This window comes from Rhynchophorus ferrugineus, unplaced genomic scaffold, assembly GCF_030347505.1.
Source record: "Rhynchophorus ferrugineus isolate W39M unplaced genomic scaffold, kcgeb_rfMv2 rfM3, whole genome shotgun sequence".
NCBI classification, from domain to species: domain Eukaryota; kingdom Metazoa; phylum Arthropoda; class Insecta; order Coleoptera; family Curculionidae; genus Rhynchophorus; species Rhynchophorus ferrugineus.
The window spans coordinates 63326374-63343521 of NW_027472582.1; the positions used below are offsets into that span (position 1 = coordinate 63326374).

The 17148-nt window shown below is 28.0% G+C and overlaps 3 protein-coding genes and 1 long non-coding RNA gene across 6 annotated transcripts in view; 2 read left to right on the top strand and 2 right to left on the bottom strand.

Moving 5' to 3' along the window:
• Positions 1 to 7555, bottom strand: part of alpha-Man-IIb (alpha-Mannosidase class II b) — a 214902-nt gene extending 207347 nt beyond the window's left edge. Inside the window, exon 1 of one of the 2 annotated variants that reach the window (XM_076399168.1) lies at positions 7364 to 7555. The gene's annotated coding sequence lies outside the window, so the exon portion shown is untranslated. The remainder of the gene's footprint in view (positions 1 to 7363) is intronic. The other variant, XM_076399169.1, reaches the window with a different exon arrangement.
• On the top strand, positions 3625 to 7549 carry LOC143193159 (uncharacterized). Its single transcript, XR_013004953.1, has 4 exons — positions 3625 to 4834; positions 4940 to 5446; positions 5841 to 6389; positions 6439 to 7549. It is a non-coding gene; the product is annotated as an uncharacterized LOC143193159 (long non-coding RNA).
• Positions 7556 to 8105: 550 nt separating the features above from the next.
• On the top strand, positions 8106 to 9149 carry LOC143194099 (uncharacterized). Its single transcript, XM_076400669.1, has 4 exons — positions 8106 to 8235; positions 8290 to 8595; positions 8654 to 8860; positions 8918 to 9149. Exons 1-4 carry the CDS (start codon positions 8226 to 8228, stop codon positions 9016 to 9018), a joined length of 624 nt encoding a protein of 207 aa, XP_076256784.1. The 5' UTR covers positions 8106 to 8225; the 3' UTR covers positions 9019 to 9149.
• A 2738-nt stretch (positions 9150 to 11887) lies between these two features.
• On the bottom strand, positions 11888 to 15711 carry LOC143193716 (uncharacterized). 2 transcript variants are annotated; one of them, XM_076400036.1, is made up of 6 exons: positions 15556 to 15702; positions 14759 to 14848; positions 14341 to 14529; positions 14116 to 14289; positions 13832 to 14043; positions 13086 to 13196 (listed from the first exon to the last, which is right to left on the bottom strand). In XM_076400036.1, the coding sequence occupies exons 1-5, from the start codon at positions 15610 to 15612 to the stop codon at positions 13861 to 13863; spliced, it is 693 nt and encodes a 230-aa protein (XP_076256151.1). In that variant the 5' UTR covers positions 15613 to 15702; the 3' UTR covers positions 13086 to 13196; positions 13832 to 13860. The 2 variants fall into 2 exon arrangements, with proteins under 2 accessions (XP_076256150.1, XP_076256151.1); XM_076400035.1 differs by having other exon boundaries at positions 11888 to 14043; positions 15556 to 15711.
• Positions 15712 to 17148: the final 1437 nt, after the last annotated feature.

Below are 17148 nucleotides of genomic sequence, written 5' to 3' on the forward strand. Positions count from 1 at the left end.
TAAACAAAGAGCAACGGTCCAAATTGATGTTGATCCTTCTAGTATTGTGAAATTATTATTCAGCAAAACAATGTATATAGAGACAATTTATACAAATAAGTTAATAAGGAATCTAAATACTAGTTATCAAATACCGAAGGTCATTTTTTCGTAGCTAATATATTCAAAATATGCAATTCTCAACTATTGATAGTCTACTAATCAAAGAGCAACCCGTGACCAAAAGTCATATACAAAAAAACATATAAACATTATCTAAATATTATAATATGCTAATTTTAATTAGCACTAGTTTTACGTAATTTTGGAAGAACACATCACAGGCGCATTTAACAAACGAAACATTGAACCAAGGCTCATAGCAAACGTCACAAGAATAAATAATAGTCTTGTTTAACGTAGACTTTTTTATATGTTTAATAAATTGATAAAACTGAGAATATGATACTAGGTTAATTCATAATTGTATGACACTTAATTATAGAAGGCTTAATAGGTAATATAATGCAATACACAATATATCAGAAAAACAACAGTTATGCAAAACAATAAAGTGCTGCAATATGAAGATCATAGAATGTTTGTTGAAAATTATAAGGCCGTGGGTTTAGAACTAGCAATTTCGCCAATAACAGTGCATCTTTCAACAGTATTAAACGATATTTGAGAAAATATACGTAAATGTTTAATAGATAGTTTATCTAAGAATATTTATGCAATGCTTTAAATTTTTCTAAGTTAGACTTCCTTTATCAATACTATTTAATCTAAATAAAGAAAATACATAATAAGAAAAAGTATTAGCATAAAGTGTAATTTATGTTATCGATTCAATATCCTTTTAAATTAATTTACAGTTACAGTAAGCATTTGACTTGATGACATTAACTTGATGCCAAAGCTACCAAATAATATGTTACCAAAATATATAAAGAAAACACTTATATAGTGCCTTCAATAATATAGCCAATGCATGTTATAGATAACGTCGAATATACTTTGTTAAATATAGTTTGTAAAATAGTAAAATCCGTCTTAAACTAAAAGCGGATTTTCCTTCCTCATGTTATTAGATAAATAGAACCAAGATGCTATCAGTCTATAAAATTCGATTTCTGTTGGTAGAGTTGACCAGTACCTGTTGTCAAATGTGTAGTGACCTTGAAGCATATCGAATTTTACATCGTGGAATAATGGTCAACAAAATACCCAGAAATATAATCCCAGATGTTGAACACGGGCCAGCAGCGACAACTAGAACACGATAACGAATAGCTGGCAACCCCGAGACGTTTAAGTATAAAAAATGTATACAAATGTATTCGAAAACAACAGCGATAATAATAAGAAGTTAGAAACCGGCAAACGTTGCAAACCAAAATTCTATGTTAATGCGGCAACATTGCGTGCTGACGTCATAAATTTTCATGACGTGCATTGGCTGTTTTATTGAATAGACTATACTGTGTTTACTTCGGTGGGACACGTAGATAAATGATTGGTTATATGAGATCAATTAATTATGTTCTATTATAAAAATTTAGGTATAGGTATCATTAATACCTAACATTAATATCTACAATTTAAGGGGATATTTTGGTCAAGAGATTGGACATTTGTTCAATAAAAAATCAACAAAAAAAATAAACAATATAAGTTGTTAGCATTCATTATTTGAAAACATATTTATTGAGATTTGGAAAATACACAAATAAAAATTTGAATGAATATTAAATGTATCATTAGCTGGTAAAGTTGGCAATGAAAAAAAGACATGTGCTGCTTGATACGATAGTAACCCTTCTGGTCATTTGAAAGAAAATTTAAAGAAATATTCTTAATTAGTAAGAATGTCGTTAGAGCCATTAGTTAAGGAAAACTAGATTTTTTCAAAAGCCGTAGATGTTTCATTTTGCTCATAATTTTAATATTGAAATACAATTAATTAAAGAAAAAAATTATAAAGGCCATGATAATAGGTAGTTAGTTGACATTGATGACTAGTACATAATTGATTTAAATTTTTAAAAAATGAAATAACAGGTCAATTGAAAAGTCCCCAGCCTACCATAGTAAAATACATTTTTTCGACAAAATTAGTTTTTTTTTATTCAACATAATTCCCTTCAAGGGTGATTCACTGATTATAGCGACCCTCCAACTTTTGGATACCATTTTTGTAGTACGATTTGTCCTTTGCTTCAAAATAGGCGTCAGTTTCGGCGATCGCCAATTCATTCGACGAAAATTTGTACCCAGCGAGCATTCTTTTGAAATCTGAGAACAAGAAATAGACGCTGGGGGTCAGATCTGGATAATACGGTGGATGAGGAATCAATTCGAAGCCAACTTCATGAATTTTTGTGTTCCGTGTGCATCTCAAAATACATAACCTTGCCAGCCGACTCTTGCGTTTTCCCACGCTTTGGAGCGGGTTTTCTCATACCCAAATATTCGTGAATGATATGATGTACACGTTCAGTTGATATCTTTAGAGTGTCTGCTATTTCATTCAATTTCAATTTACGGTCATTCAAAATTATTTCGTGGATTTTTTAAAATGTTTTCGTCGGTAACAACCTCTTTTGGGCGTCCACTGCGTTCACCGCATTCGGTGTTCATTTCACCATGTCTAAACTTAGCATACCAATCCTTAATGATTTTTGCTTCAACTGTATTTTTTTCTTTCCAAAAGCAATATTTTATCAACACGCGAAATTCCTTATTATCCCATTTTTTTCACAATAACAAAAGTTGTTTCACTCAAAATGCTATAATTCACAAACTAATGATCCGACAGCTGTCAAATTTATACACGCATCTTTTGAGGATTAGGGCTAACTAAAAAACATATATATTTAATTCTAGTAGCGCCACCTAGGTGTCAGGGTGGGGACTTTTCAGTTGACCTGTTAGGTAGTTGACATTGATGGCTGATATATAATTGGTTTAAATTTTACAAAATATGAAATATGAAAAATATATTGTAAAAAGTCACTTAAAGTATGGAACTCCGGTCTGATAAGGTATATTTATTAGATCACTAAAATAATTATAAGTTAATTAATAATGTTGAATCTAGATAATATATGCCATTTTAACATTTTAAATGCTGTAATGTAATTATTACTAAAGAAGACATCAAACTAGTATTACATCATTTTTATAGCATCGTTTATAATTTTAACAAATTACTTAACAAATAAAACCGTTAATAACTTCATTTTTTGAAACGGTACGGGTTTTACATACTTGAAGTTCTAATAATATGTTTATTCTTTTTTGATCTTATAGCATATGATGATAGCACATATTTGATCAGACTTGCTGAATGTATCCCCAAAATCATAATTACCTTTTTATTGATATTATTCGATTTTTAGTATCGTATTTATTCGGTTTATTATTCAATCCTCTATTAAACTTATCTTTCGATACAAATAGTTACGGTATCGATACCTATACCACGTGATCGGAGGAGGTTTTATGTTCAGCTGTAGATATTTTTTTAATGTATGTTCTCTGATTGATGGAGTAATTGTGGACCGATTTTCAAAATTATTTTTTTGTTCGAAAGAGTGTTCTTCCGAGGTGATTCCATTAAAACCTAGTCTGGATCTGATGGGGGAAGCGGGATAATAGAAACTGTTCAGTTTGCCTTTTAAGCACTAATCATAGGCACCGACTTCTAACTAGTTAAAAATAATATTGTAAATAGATAAATAGATTTACGTAGGTATTAAATTACGTGTGTATATACTAGACTATATAATAAGTGTAGTAGATATGTTAAATAAGGTTTCTGTTTATTTTTATTTAGTTATTACAACGTCTATTATTTATATATTTTATTTTAAAACTTTTCTTTTGTATTAAAAAACTAAGTTTGATTAGTTTTTACTTTTTAGTGATTTCCTTATTTATTTTTTGAAGTCGCTTCATTTTTTTTGTAAAAAAAATTTATAGATATAAAAAATCGATGAAAAGGGGTTTGGTGCTATTTCCCCGTATTATCGACCGTATCGCGCGAAACACGGCAGGCAAATCCCAATGGTCCAAAAATAATGTTAGATGGTAAGAAAAAAAGACATAGTATACGTTTACCTTTAAAAAACATTGAACTATTTACTGCATGGGAAAAGGCGACAACCAACCGAAACCTTTTAACCGATAGGGTAGCCCAGTGAGATGCCACACCAATTATATTTTACTCTACTCCCCCTAGCTGTATGCAGACGACGTTAAGGATTTTTGACATCTTTATGAGCCTTCTGAAAAATGCGAAGCAACCGTATTTGCATTAAGGGGACCGAATCTATGACCCATTGTAAATTTGGCCGGTACGTGTGACTCACTCAAATAAACTGTTCTAGAGCTTTTTTTGTTATGATATTTAAATTAGAACAAATCGTTTGATGTTTTTTATGCCAATAAAAAAAATCAGAAGTCGTCTTGCAACTTTTTTAAACAGTGGTAAAAAATTATAATTACATATGATTAATTTATTCAAAAATATTTTTAACAAAAAAACTTCTTAAAAATTATAAAAACAAATCAAACTTAGATTTTTAGCAAAAAAAAGTTTTAAAATAAAATATATACATAATAAAATAGGCTAAGGTGGGTGTTAAGCTAAATTGTGTGTATATAGTAGAATAAAAAATACGTGTAGTAGAGAGCAAAGTGGTTTAACATGGAAAAATCATATAGCGACAAAATGCAAACGGCTTGGGTTTAAACTAAACCAAATGTATTGGCTGATAGGCTGATAACAAGATTTTGCTGCATAAGTGAATAGTTAGGCCCATTTGGACCTATGGTATTGGACTGTGGGGTACAACTAGCAAATCTAACATAGCTGTCCTGAAATGTAGTGAAAGACTGTTGGTACATCCCACTGCACTCGCCAAACATTTAAATGAACGCGATGACAGTGTAGTACAACTAGCAAATCTAACATAGCTGTCCTGAAATGTAGTGAAAGACTGTTGGTACATCCCACTGCACTCGCCAAACATTTAAATGAACGCGATGACAGTGTAGTGCATAGACTTAAACGTAAACTACCATACGAACTGATTAATAGATACATAGAGTGAGATTTAATAATCTCTAGAATGAATTAGAATAGTCTTTAGAATAAGTTAGGATAGACTTTAAAATAAGTTAGAATAATATCTAGAAAAGGATTTAGATTATAAGTACAGCAGATCACTTACTGAAACGATCTTCTACAGGATAGTTATATTATATAACGGAAATAACATAATAATACTTATTTCCTACAGGCAGATTGTTGAAGTTCAACAAGATTAATAAAAACAAAGATCTGAATAATACTTGGAATTCTTTTTGATATAACTAATATCAATTTAATATTTAGCAATAATAGCAAATATTTAGTTTTAAAATTAACGGCATTGAGATACTTTCGCTTTCTTGACATGTACTAGATCTGGAAGACTTGTGAAGCATTTATGTACATCCCACAATTTAAGTTTCATCACTACTTTTGTTTTAACTGATATTGTCATTTATTAAAGTGCCGTAGAAAAATGACAGATAAGCAGTTGAACATTGATAATATAGATAAAAAGTACAACATAGTTACATAGATTAAAATTAACCCAGAGCCTTAGTATATTTTAACAACAAAATAGCTAAAATATAATAATAACTAGGTTTACCCTAATAATAAATAATTTTTTATTAAACTCACAAAATTATGGAAAAATATTCAATAGATAAATCAGGGATTAACAATCAATTAATATGTTTTGTTCATCATTGTACAATAATCGTGACATATACATTCACAAGTATCTTCAATAATTTTTAAGTCAAACCGACATCAACTAATACCATAACATCATAACTAAATACATCTGTCGATATGTTAAAATACTTACATTTGATTTGACAGTGTTAGGAAGAAATTAACCTTGATTTGGAGCGACAAGTATTAAACAAAACACAGTAGTAAATAATACTTGCTACTGATGAAGAAAGTACTCAAGAAATATTATTTAAAATGAGAATAATAATATATTTATCGTAATACGAATCATTTAAAATAATACTTAATTGAATCCTCAATAGATTTTATCTTCAATTCACTAATAAAAAATTGCCGAAACAGACAAAACAATCAAAACAAAATAAATATAAAACAATGGTTAATAACAAGCAAGCGATATGCCTTGGAAAACATAAGAAAGTTTAATATCTGCCATATTAAACATTTGAATATATGGTAATTAATACAATCAACCAATTAAAATAACCAGTGGACATTTGCAGTAGTTCACCAGCACAATATTTAGATAAAATATAAAATCGATTCACTACATAGGATATCTATTTTTATTATATTAGATGCTATTATCAATGTTCAATTGACAAACCAACTATTGTTCTTAACAAATATCTACCAAACAGGCTTTTTGTTACGCCATTTATATAAAAAATAAAGAAAACCTACAAGACAAACCAGTAATAATATACAGACCAGTATCTACAAATTCCTAAATGCCCATTGGACTATTCTAATTTCAATTTAAAATCCTTATAATTATCTGTTTTTGGGTATTTATTGTCAATAAGCAAACAAAAGTTCAATTTAAATTTTAAATATAAAAATGTAATCATTTTAGCAGTAAATATCATTTCAGTCATTTTTAATTAATCAGTTTGTTTATGCAGTTTGTTGCTATATAATTGTTTTTATCAGTAGAAACATATCAAAGCATATATATATATATATATATATATATATATATATATATTGCATTAACCAATGGACATGATTACAATAGTAATAGTTAACATAGAATAAATAAACCTATATCAAAACAAAAAAAATGCTTTCTACTATATATTTGTTTTTATCAGTAAAAACATATTAAAGCATATATATAAATATGTATTGTATTAACCAAAGGACATAATATAATTGATAACATACAATAAATAAACCAATATAAAACTAAAAGTGTTGCACTCGTTGTACTCAGATACTGTAACATTTAACAACAAATATATATTTAATTTTCTAAAACTCAAAAGCCTCTATGGCTCTGATATAAGTAATAATAAAAACAAAGAAAATATTTCACATTATTTCTGTAGTGCATTCTTTGATGCTGATCTGCCAATCAAAAACCTGTTTTTAATATTACCATTAAAATATGTTCAGAACCCAGAATTAAGATAATAAAAAATATATAAAAATAAACATAATTATAATTGGTAAATTTTTTAAAACAAAAATGCATATTTATTTACAATTCCAGATATATATTCAAAATTGTAATTTAACTTGCTTAAGATCTATTTAATTTCTTGGATAATTCTATCAACTTACCACAATATATAAAATATTTATGAAATCAATGTCCAACTTGAGTAGCTAAATATGTAGTAACAATATTAACATTTAAAATTAATAGATTTAATAAACCAAAAACTACCGCGATAATTTAAACTTATCAAATTTTTATATTAGAAAACGTCACAACATAACATCTACACTCGACGCCATCTCGACATCAACTGTTCAAAATATTTTCTGTTTTGTTTGTTGCCTTTGGTGGAACTGGTTTTTAGAAGTTCAGTTGTCTGTCTAATCAATACAGATGCTCCTAATAAAATGATATTCTGTTTACCACATTACTTTTTCTATTTGCGGTTATTTATTTGAATAAATTTATAATAAAGAATAAATATACAAGAATTTTTTTAAAAATGTTAAACATAAATTTATCTCTAATACAGGCAACCAGCATTTCTCCGTGTTGTTATGGTTGCCAAATTTTGTATAAATATATTATTTTTAACTTTTACATTAAAATTACTTACTGCATAATGGCAAATATTATTTTATAAAATCGTATTAAATATTTTATTTCTAGCTTCTGTGTACAATAATTTACTAATATGATACCTATTTTATGATGTGCTTTATTCTACTAAAATTACAAAAATTGAGAATATATTCCATATAGTGCAATTTACATATATCTTCAAAATAAATATTTGAATTTTTAATGAATATTAAGGAAGTGATTTTTAATATAGACAATTTAAACAAACCAATGAAATGGCTAAATTTAAAAAACCAACTAACCTCACTTATTTGAAAATTTTAACGTTTATTAGGATCTAAGTTAACTAATATTTTAATCAAATTTTATTATTGCTCTAATGTATAGATAATTTGTCACAATATGATTGAAGGTAGATACATAGAAACATAATATAATACTATTTATATCATAATATCATTTGTAGACACTAAGGATATAAATTTCTCTGATTTACCTGAAAGAGATAAGTTATTGAAGGAAGAAATAAAATCTCTTGATAAAAAGTGGAAAGACAAACAAAATTTAATAAATATAAACGAAAGAAATGAAACTCCTTTAACATCATTTGATCCAAATTTTACTTTTAATTCAGAGCTTGTAAATATATTCAAAGCCCAACAAATGGAAAAGGCTAGATTAGAACAAAGGGAAATTAAAGCAATTAAAGACATAAACCGGTTGGATAAAGCTATTGAAGCTTTAAGAAAGAAACTGGAGGAATTAGATGAAGGTATGAATATAATCTAGTAATCTCCTAATTGTGTAATAAAAAACATTGATATTTTTAGGTAAATCTACTGATATTGAAGATTTAAATATTACTAACAAAATGTTATCAAAAGCTGTTAAAAAATATTCTACAAACTTTAAAATGAACATATCTAGAACAGAACAGCCTTCTCCTGATACTTTTGTTGCTCAAGTGACTTTCTTTTTTAAAGAAGATTCCAAAACTTTAGATTTCACAATTAACAGAAAGGAAAGAAAAATTATAGGTGTGACCTTAAAATCAATATACTTTTAGTGATCATTAATAATTGTTTTGTTTTTAGATGTTAATACTTCTATGTTTGAAGAGTTGGAATATGTAAAAGATAAACTCATAACAAACGAGGGTTTAAATATTCCTCTTCTCATTAAAACACTAAAATAGAATTTAATTTTATTATTTAATATGTTCTTCAAATAAATAGTATTCCAGGTTAAGATTTGATTATATTTTGTAATTGGTTTGTTGTTATTGTAATTAATAGAGTAAATATTATTCTTAAGTAACAGATTTAACATGATAATTTTTCTTTGTATCAATTCAATTAATATAGAAATATTTTGTTACTGTAAATATTTTGAAATTAATAGTGTAAATAAATGCCTATGTTATTTAATACTGTACTAAAATTTTTAATTCAATATATTTTGGTTTCCAACTTGTTTTATTTATTTTTATTATTTTATTTAAATATTTTATTATTTTAGAAAGATATATTTATATTAAAACTTCTATTACATTTATTTTAAAAAGATAGTGCAATTAAATAACTAGTATTCTAAAAGACATAAATATGTAAGCCCTAGATATGGTGGAAAAAAAAACAAGGAAGTTAAATTCTGAATAAACTTATATCATGATCATCGAATTATATTTTTGTGAAAACTACTACTCTAAGCATCATTGGAAATGTTTTATTTCATTGAAACGAGGCAGGGATGAAAGGTAGATGCACTGCAATCCCAAATGCAAGTTTTACAGCCAAACTGAATATTAGTGGAAAGAAGCTGCATCTGGTGGGATCAGCTTGTAATTATCTATTTTGAGCTACACCAACTTAATGAAAAGCATCACTGGAGAACCTTACCAACAACTGATGGAAATTAGACGACATATAATAGATATGAGCTCGGTCACGTGTAAAATTTTTAATAAAACTGGAGAAAGCTTTTCTACCACGACTTATTCCTATCGATGACTCATGGAAATAATAATTGTTTTAAATATATGAATTTATCTTGTTAAGACAGTTTAAATACAAAAATACTTACTAACAGTTAAATGAATTCATTTGTTTTTATGGTCTTACAATTAATTAATTTATGAAAATTATACAAATAAGACTTCAGTGAGCTTGTAAAAAAACTTGTTAACAAGAGCACGCAAGATTAGGACTAAATCTTCGATATGTAGATAAGATTTTTTTACTCTGTTATTTTACGGAGTGATGTATTGGATGTGAAACACGTCCATTTGTGGTTTTTATTAATTTTTCTTCTGATTTCGAATGTATATACTGAACAGTTTTGAAGCTGTGTGCGAGTACATTTGAGATCCGAACTAGGGATGCAGTAAAATTATGTTTTTACTAATTTTCAGCATAGTGATGTATGTAAGTGTAAAGTATTTAAGAAGAGATATAACTTTCAATATGATGCTACAAATTCCATGGTCAATCTGAGGTTTTCTGATACCGATGTTGAGGCTTGAAGCATTCTTTCACAATATAGTTTGCACTCCAGATGCACAAGGCTTAAGGATTCATAAATAAAAGGCTAAAATAAATAGTTGAGATCAGTGGTCCAAGAAAAGAAAATGGCACCTGCCGCTAAAGTAATAAGTAGAATAGGCCGAGCTGTAGGAATTTTTGCTTCTGTAAGATGGTGCCTGTATAATAAAGGAAATATTATAATCAGTGATGTAATGCGAGTTCTGACGCTTCTTTTGACAACTTTTATGGGTGGCTCCGAGACTTAGGACTTACTTAAGGTAAATTCTGCGTGCTTTTTTTCAGAATCGTATTAAAAAGTTATTTACACGATTAAGATACGATAATGAGTGTATAGTTGAGAAAGAAATTCCAGGAGATGCAGAACATCATCGAAATCGATTTTTTGGGAGTAATAGTAATAGAAATAATGAACAGCGAACTGAGAAATAAGAGAATAACCAGGCCAGAATGGTTGCGGCGACTTTGTGAAGATATAATAAATAATTCGTAACGGAAGTTTTGCGATACCAACTGCAACGTATTGACCGAGAAGCGCCGACTATGGATTTATAACGAATTAACCAGTTTATTCATTAAAATTTGTTCTTCTAAATTCACTTGAGCATAAAGGAACTTATTTTACTGAGAGTTTGAATTAATGCGACTGAACCATTTTGAATGAACTGCGTTTATTAAACTATATCTCAGGTATCGATTAAATATATCAAATGTCTAATGAAAAGTTTATTTTTCACATTTAGTCAACCGTACATTATATATTATTACATAAATATAAAATAAGACATTACTTTTTAAACTTCATTTTGAAGAAAATAAAATATATTACTAACAATATAAAAATACAAACAATTTATAAGACGATTATTTTTTTAAGAATATCTGAAGTCTATTTTAGTGCAGCCGTTTAGAAGGAAAACAATTTAAAGAAAAAAAACTAGTAGATATAGAAAAAAAAACATTATTTATTGAAATACAAGGAAAGAATGGAACAATTTAGAACGCTTCTTTTGACAACTTTTATGGGTGGCTCCGAGGCTTAGGACTTGCTTAAGGTAAATTCTGCGTGCTTTTTTTCAGAATCGTATTAAAAAGTTATTTACACGATTAAGATACGATAATGAGTGTATAGTTGAGAAAGAAATTCCAAGAGATGCAGAACATCATCGAAATCGATTTTTTGGGAGTAATAGTAATAGAAATAATAAACAGCGAACTGAGAAATAAGAGAGTAACCAGGCCAGAATGGTTGCGGCGACTTTGTGAAGATATAATAAATAATTCGTAATAGAAGTTTTGCGATACCAACTGCAACGTATTGACCGAGAAGCACGTTCTTCCTGAAGCGCCGACTATGGATTTATAACGAATTAACCAGTTTATTCATTAAAACTTGTTCTTCTAAATAGACTTGAGCATAAAGGGCCTTATTTTAATGAGAGTTTGAATTAATGCGACTGAACCATTTTGAATGAACTGAGTTTATTAAACTATATCTCAGGTATTGATTAAATATATCAAATGTCTAATGAAAAGTTTATTTTTCACATTTAGTCAACCGTATATTATATATTATTACATAAATATAAAATAAGACATTACTTTTTAAACTTCATTTTGAAGAAAATAAAATATATTACTAACTCTATAAAAATACAAACAATTTATAAGACTATTATTTTTTAAGAATATCTGAAGTCTATTTTAGTGCAGCCGTTTAGAAGGAAAACAATTTAAAGAAAACAAACTGGTAGATATAGAAAAAAAACATTATTCATTGAAATACAAGGAAAGAATGGAACAATTTAGAAACAAATATTTTGACACCTCAATAATAAAAGAAGGTTAATACAGCAGCCCTAAATACACTGTTGAAGATCAACTCCGAGTTTAAATTTAGAAAAGTGTATTTAACAACATTTCTAGCAATACTATTTACATAGATCACTATTCGATTCAGTGACAAAAAAATGAAATATATGTACTCAAAATTGGTTTCCAATAGTGCCGTTCCCTATGTATAAGGGGGATTTATAAAATTACTCTACGATTAGAAATGATGAGATGATAGTTATAGGTCTTGTACACGTTTTAGAATAAAATATAATTTGTATCTACAATAATTACGCTATTAGTTTGAAATGAAGCATACTGGTGCCAATGAAGTTACAAAATACAATAAAACCTAACTGTAATTTTTACAATATTTACTATGGGAACCTTATATTATACAATGATATACAAGAAATGGGGGAACAAATATCAACTGCATTAAAATATGTAGGTGATGATATTTTCTGATAACAAAACGTTTGATAAAAACTATTTCCTACGATTATCCTGATTTGACTCGATGGATACACTAGTGATTTGTTATCAAAAAATATGAACAATGAATAAGATGAAGATTCAGGTACATATGCGAATATGTACTGCACTTTTTCTGTCTCTTGAATCGATATTTGGAAATGTTAAACTTAAAACCCTGTCCAGGACAGTAACCGTCAAGTGAACAAATATACAAAAGAATGATACTAATCTATGATCATCAAATGGATTGACGGTGGACTGTCTCGACTCATCTTAGGATTTAAACATAAAATTATCATTTAGCTTCTAACATTCTATCTTACGGAACAGATGATAATACAGAATGATCATCATGTTTGAATATATTTTCAGTGCTATTGAGGAAAACAGGTAAAATAATATCAAACATAGCTTTATTTCTATATTAACATCCATATATTTGTTTATACCACACTCCCACTACAAACTCACGAGAACCTAATTTTTATATTTTAAAAATGTGGCCACAACATGAGAGAGTTCTCTGGAAAAAAACAAGTGTCAGATTTTCAATCAAAACTCAAGTATTTACTAAGATGTAAAATTACAAACAAAAGTACATAGTATTGATATACATATCAATTACATTTGATTGCATTATAAAATTCTAAGGCTATAATTACACTTTATTAAATACCTCCTATATGACAATGCTCAGCATTAACAGATCATTTGTGACATTATTCTTCTCCCAATTAAAACTCTCACCTGCTAATTTCATTTTCGACCATTAATTTCCAAGAATATTTATACGTATAATATATATAAGAAAAATCTTATGAAAAATTTTAAATCCTCTAAGGCTGATAACAAAAAAAAATCTATGAAAATTATGGCCAGAAATGGTCTGTAATTATATAAATGTTTTAGGAATATTACAATTTACTTCTTAAATTTTCATACAGCAGTAAAACAAGCCAGGTCTGATAGATTTCATGTGGAAATAAATAATTGTTTTAGTCAAAATTTTAGAGTTCAATATCGTTAATTAAAAATGTATCCGTAGGGTTTGTCAAGTAATATCAAAATTTAACAGCACTCTATACAGGTATGTCAAAAACTAAACAGAAATTTATTCCCACAAACCTTATTTTACCATTGTATTTAATATTAACCTACCATATTATTAGAAAGAATACAACACACACTTATTCAGCTGGTTTGTCTGCTTCTGTTGATGGAGCCTCACTGGCTGGAGCTTCTTCCGGCGCCGCTGTTTCACTAACTGAGTCACTGTTCGTACTGGTTGCGGGTTCTTCTTTTTTCTCATCCTCTGACGTCGGCGCATCTACGCTATCTTCTTTCGCGCCATTCTCTGTAGCTTCAGGTTCCTTGAAAAACACAAAACATTATGTCATTGCTACATTATAACACTACTCCATTCTAACAGAAAAAAAACCTACTTTGGTAGATTCAACAGCATTATTATTTGCAGTCTCATCTTTTTCAACATGTGAATTTGTTTCCATTGGTTCTTCCTCTGATTTGGCTTCTGATGATTCAGCTGTTAAATCACTATCATTTTGTGGGGTTTCCTTTTCTGGTTTTTCTTCACTTTCAGACGCTACGGTTGTATCCTGCAAATTAAATTATTTATTAATCATATAAAACATATCTCGAAACATTACCTTATTTTCATCCTGTGATTCTGAACTCTCTTCTGCTGCTATCTTTTTGGAGCGTCTACCCCTACCTTTACCGCTTGCCGGCGTGGAACTGCTTTTGCGCTCCTTTTTAGCTGGTGGAGGTGGAGTGGCAGTTGCTCCCTTAGCAGCAGACCGTGTCATTCTACGACCTTCAGGCGGAGTATCAAGACCCTAAAAAAATAAATATTTACGTAGATTCAAAAAGACAGCAAAATTATATGAAACAGCAATTCTTTAGTAAAAAATATAACAGTACCTTTTTTGTTTAACCTTGGGGATCTTATTATTAACATTGTTGCATGATTATATATTGTTAATGATTTATAACTTATGAAATATACCTATTAATTTTATCAGTAGATCATAATATATGGAGAGAAATTTATAGATATAAACTAACCTTGGTTATTGCTTCACTTTCCTCTCGAGCTCTATCTATTGTTGATACCCTAGGTGATTTTGATTTCCTACCCTTAGGGATTTTCTCATTCTGTAAATTATAATATAAAAATGTATTGAAAAAAAATCCTGATCTATTTCTTTATATAAATAATTTACATCAAATCTTATTAATTAGAAACACTAGATTTATTTTGTTTGATAATGTAATTCATAAAAATTGCTTCTATGTAACTAATTATTTATATTGCCTAAACTAAAAAATACAACCCAATAATAATTTGAAACAATTATTTTAATAATTTATTAGCATTAGAAGCTACTGAACTTAAAGCCGGCACTCTTAAATTTTCCCTCCAAAATGTAAACATTTACACTACGACATGACTTTCAAGAAATCTACCACATCGAGAAGAGGAAAGTCGCGCCAAACGTACGTCTATACCTTGATTCATAATACGCAGCGTACATATTGAAATTCCCATTTTTGAAACGTTTTAAAGTGATCTGTTAGATTGATAAGGTATCATGCATAACCCTAATAACCTACGTCAACTTTAACGTTTGAAAAATTCATTAAAAACACAGCAAACACTTAAAAGAAATTAGTTATTTACTGTATAATGTCATTACTTGTTTAGAATGTACTATTATATTAATGGGAATTGCGTTATAACGTAGATACGGCTACAAGCATAGCCAAAAAAATTCACAGTCTAACAGCACTTGAATATTATGTGCACATTGCTTAGGTGCTTCATGAAATATCCGTTATAATAAAATAACTACGTTACTTACTTGGCTGTTTTCTTCATTTACAGCATTATTTGTATTTACTGATTCAACTTCAGACATTTTATAAATTTAATTATGTATTATATCGACACAAACTGCTCACTACGATTTCACCAACCTTCCGGGTCGTTGTTTATTCGAAGAAATGGCGGACAGCGTGGGTCACGTGATGCTTTATGTCGACAGGTAACATTTCGCGCCAATTTTAAATATGGTGGATTACCAAACTAAAAATGAATTAATTCAATAAACCCAAACATATTTCGTAAAGTAATTTTAATGGATTTTAACTTAAAAGTAATAAACTCACCAAGAATTTTTTTAAAGAAGCTATATAAATATAATTAAGTAAATCTTATATACATGTTTTTGAGTAGTATATATGGTTGCATTTTTCTGATACATATAAATGAAAATAATAAAATAATTGAACAAATTAAAAAACTTTTAAAAAGATATTAAGATAGCGAAAACTACAGTCATATACTGATCTTGAAACTTTTATGTTATTTTTACATTTCATGTTATTTTATACGGACAGTAACCTGCGCATTCGCCTATTTACAGAAATACGTTAAATTGCTATTCAATTTTGATCACCTGTTGAATTAACTACATAATATTTATCCCTTTTAAAGGAACATTCTCTGAATTTTATGTTTACATTCCGTAAGCATTATGTTAAATCATTATCTTAAAGTTTAAATGACACTATACCAAGTGTATATAAATATTTAACAAAATATATTAATCATAGTTATAAATATATTATGTGTAAAACATAGACATAGTAAGTTTTTGTAGTTTATACATAATTAGCAACTTTTAAAAATAGCATTTATATAATCCTTGTCATTTACGTAGGTTTAGTATTTTTATAATTATAGTAAATAATATTTTTTTATTATTACATATATACATCTTTGTAATGGCACTGAAAGGTATATGATAAAAAATTTATTATAATGTGTCGAAATAAACCATAACTTTTTTCCAAAATTGATTTCTATACATTTTTTTATGATTTTATGTCCTTGCTTTTTATCATCATTGTCAAGCTACTTTTTTGTTCATTTGGAAATGTTATTTTATAAACCTAAAAGTAATCATATCAAATACATAATATTTAAGAAAAATCTTATAAGTAAGTTTTATAGATAAGTAAAAGTTAACTTGTTAACAGAAAATTCAATCATCTTCAAGTTGACGTATCTATATCTAAAGTTATAAATGTATTATGAACTATCAAATAAAATAATTATCCAAGATCTGAAACATATTAAATATTGGTGATGAAATGAATGATGAAGTATTTTCAAATATATAAGTGTGTAATGCTTTATAAACTAATCAAACAATTTTTATTTTGTATTCATTTTATTATCATTTATCAATTTATTAATTTTTGATACTCTGTGTGAGAGTAAAAACTTTTCGAGATATAATTTTACTTGTTTTATTATGAAAATATTTGGATTAAAAAGAATAACATTTCCATCAATTATCATAATATAATAGTGTTAAAGACAACCATTATCTCTGTAAAGTCATTTAATTTATTATGGATTCGCTTTAAATAAGCAGTATATACAATGA

Excerpts from the sequence above, each read along its gene's own strand:
- LOC143193716 (XM_076400035.1), bottom strand. The coding sequence starts at position 15,612 with ATGTCTGAAGTTGAATCAGTAAATACAAATAATGCTGTAAATGAAGAA. Across the intron at positions 14,849-15,555 it reads TAAATGAAGAAAACAGCCAA|AATGAGAAAATCCCTAAGGG; the intron begins GTAAGTAACGTA and ends TATAATTTACAG. Across the intron at positions 14,290-14,340 it reads AATCACAGGATGAAAATAAG|GATACAACCGTAGCGTCTGA; the intron begins GTAATGTTTCGA and ends TTTAATTTGCAG.
- LOC143194099 (XM_076400669.1), top strand. Across the intron at positions 8,596-8,653 it reads ACTGGAGGAATTAGATGAAG|GTAAATCTACTGATATTGAA; the intron begins GTATGAATATAA and ends TGATATTTTTAG. Across the intron at positions 8,861-8,917 it reads AAAGGAAAGAAAAATTATAG|ATGTTAATACTTCTATGTTT; the intron begins GTGTGACCTTAA and ends TTTTGTTTTTAG.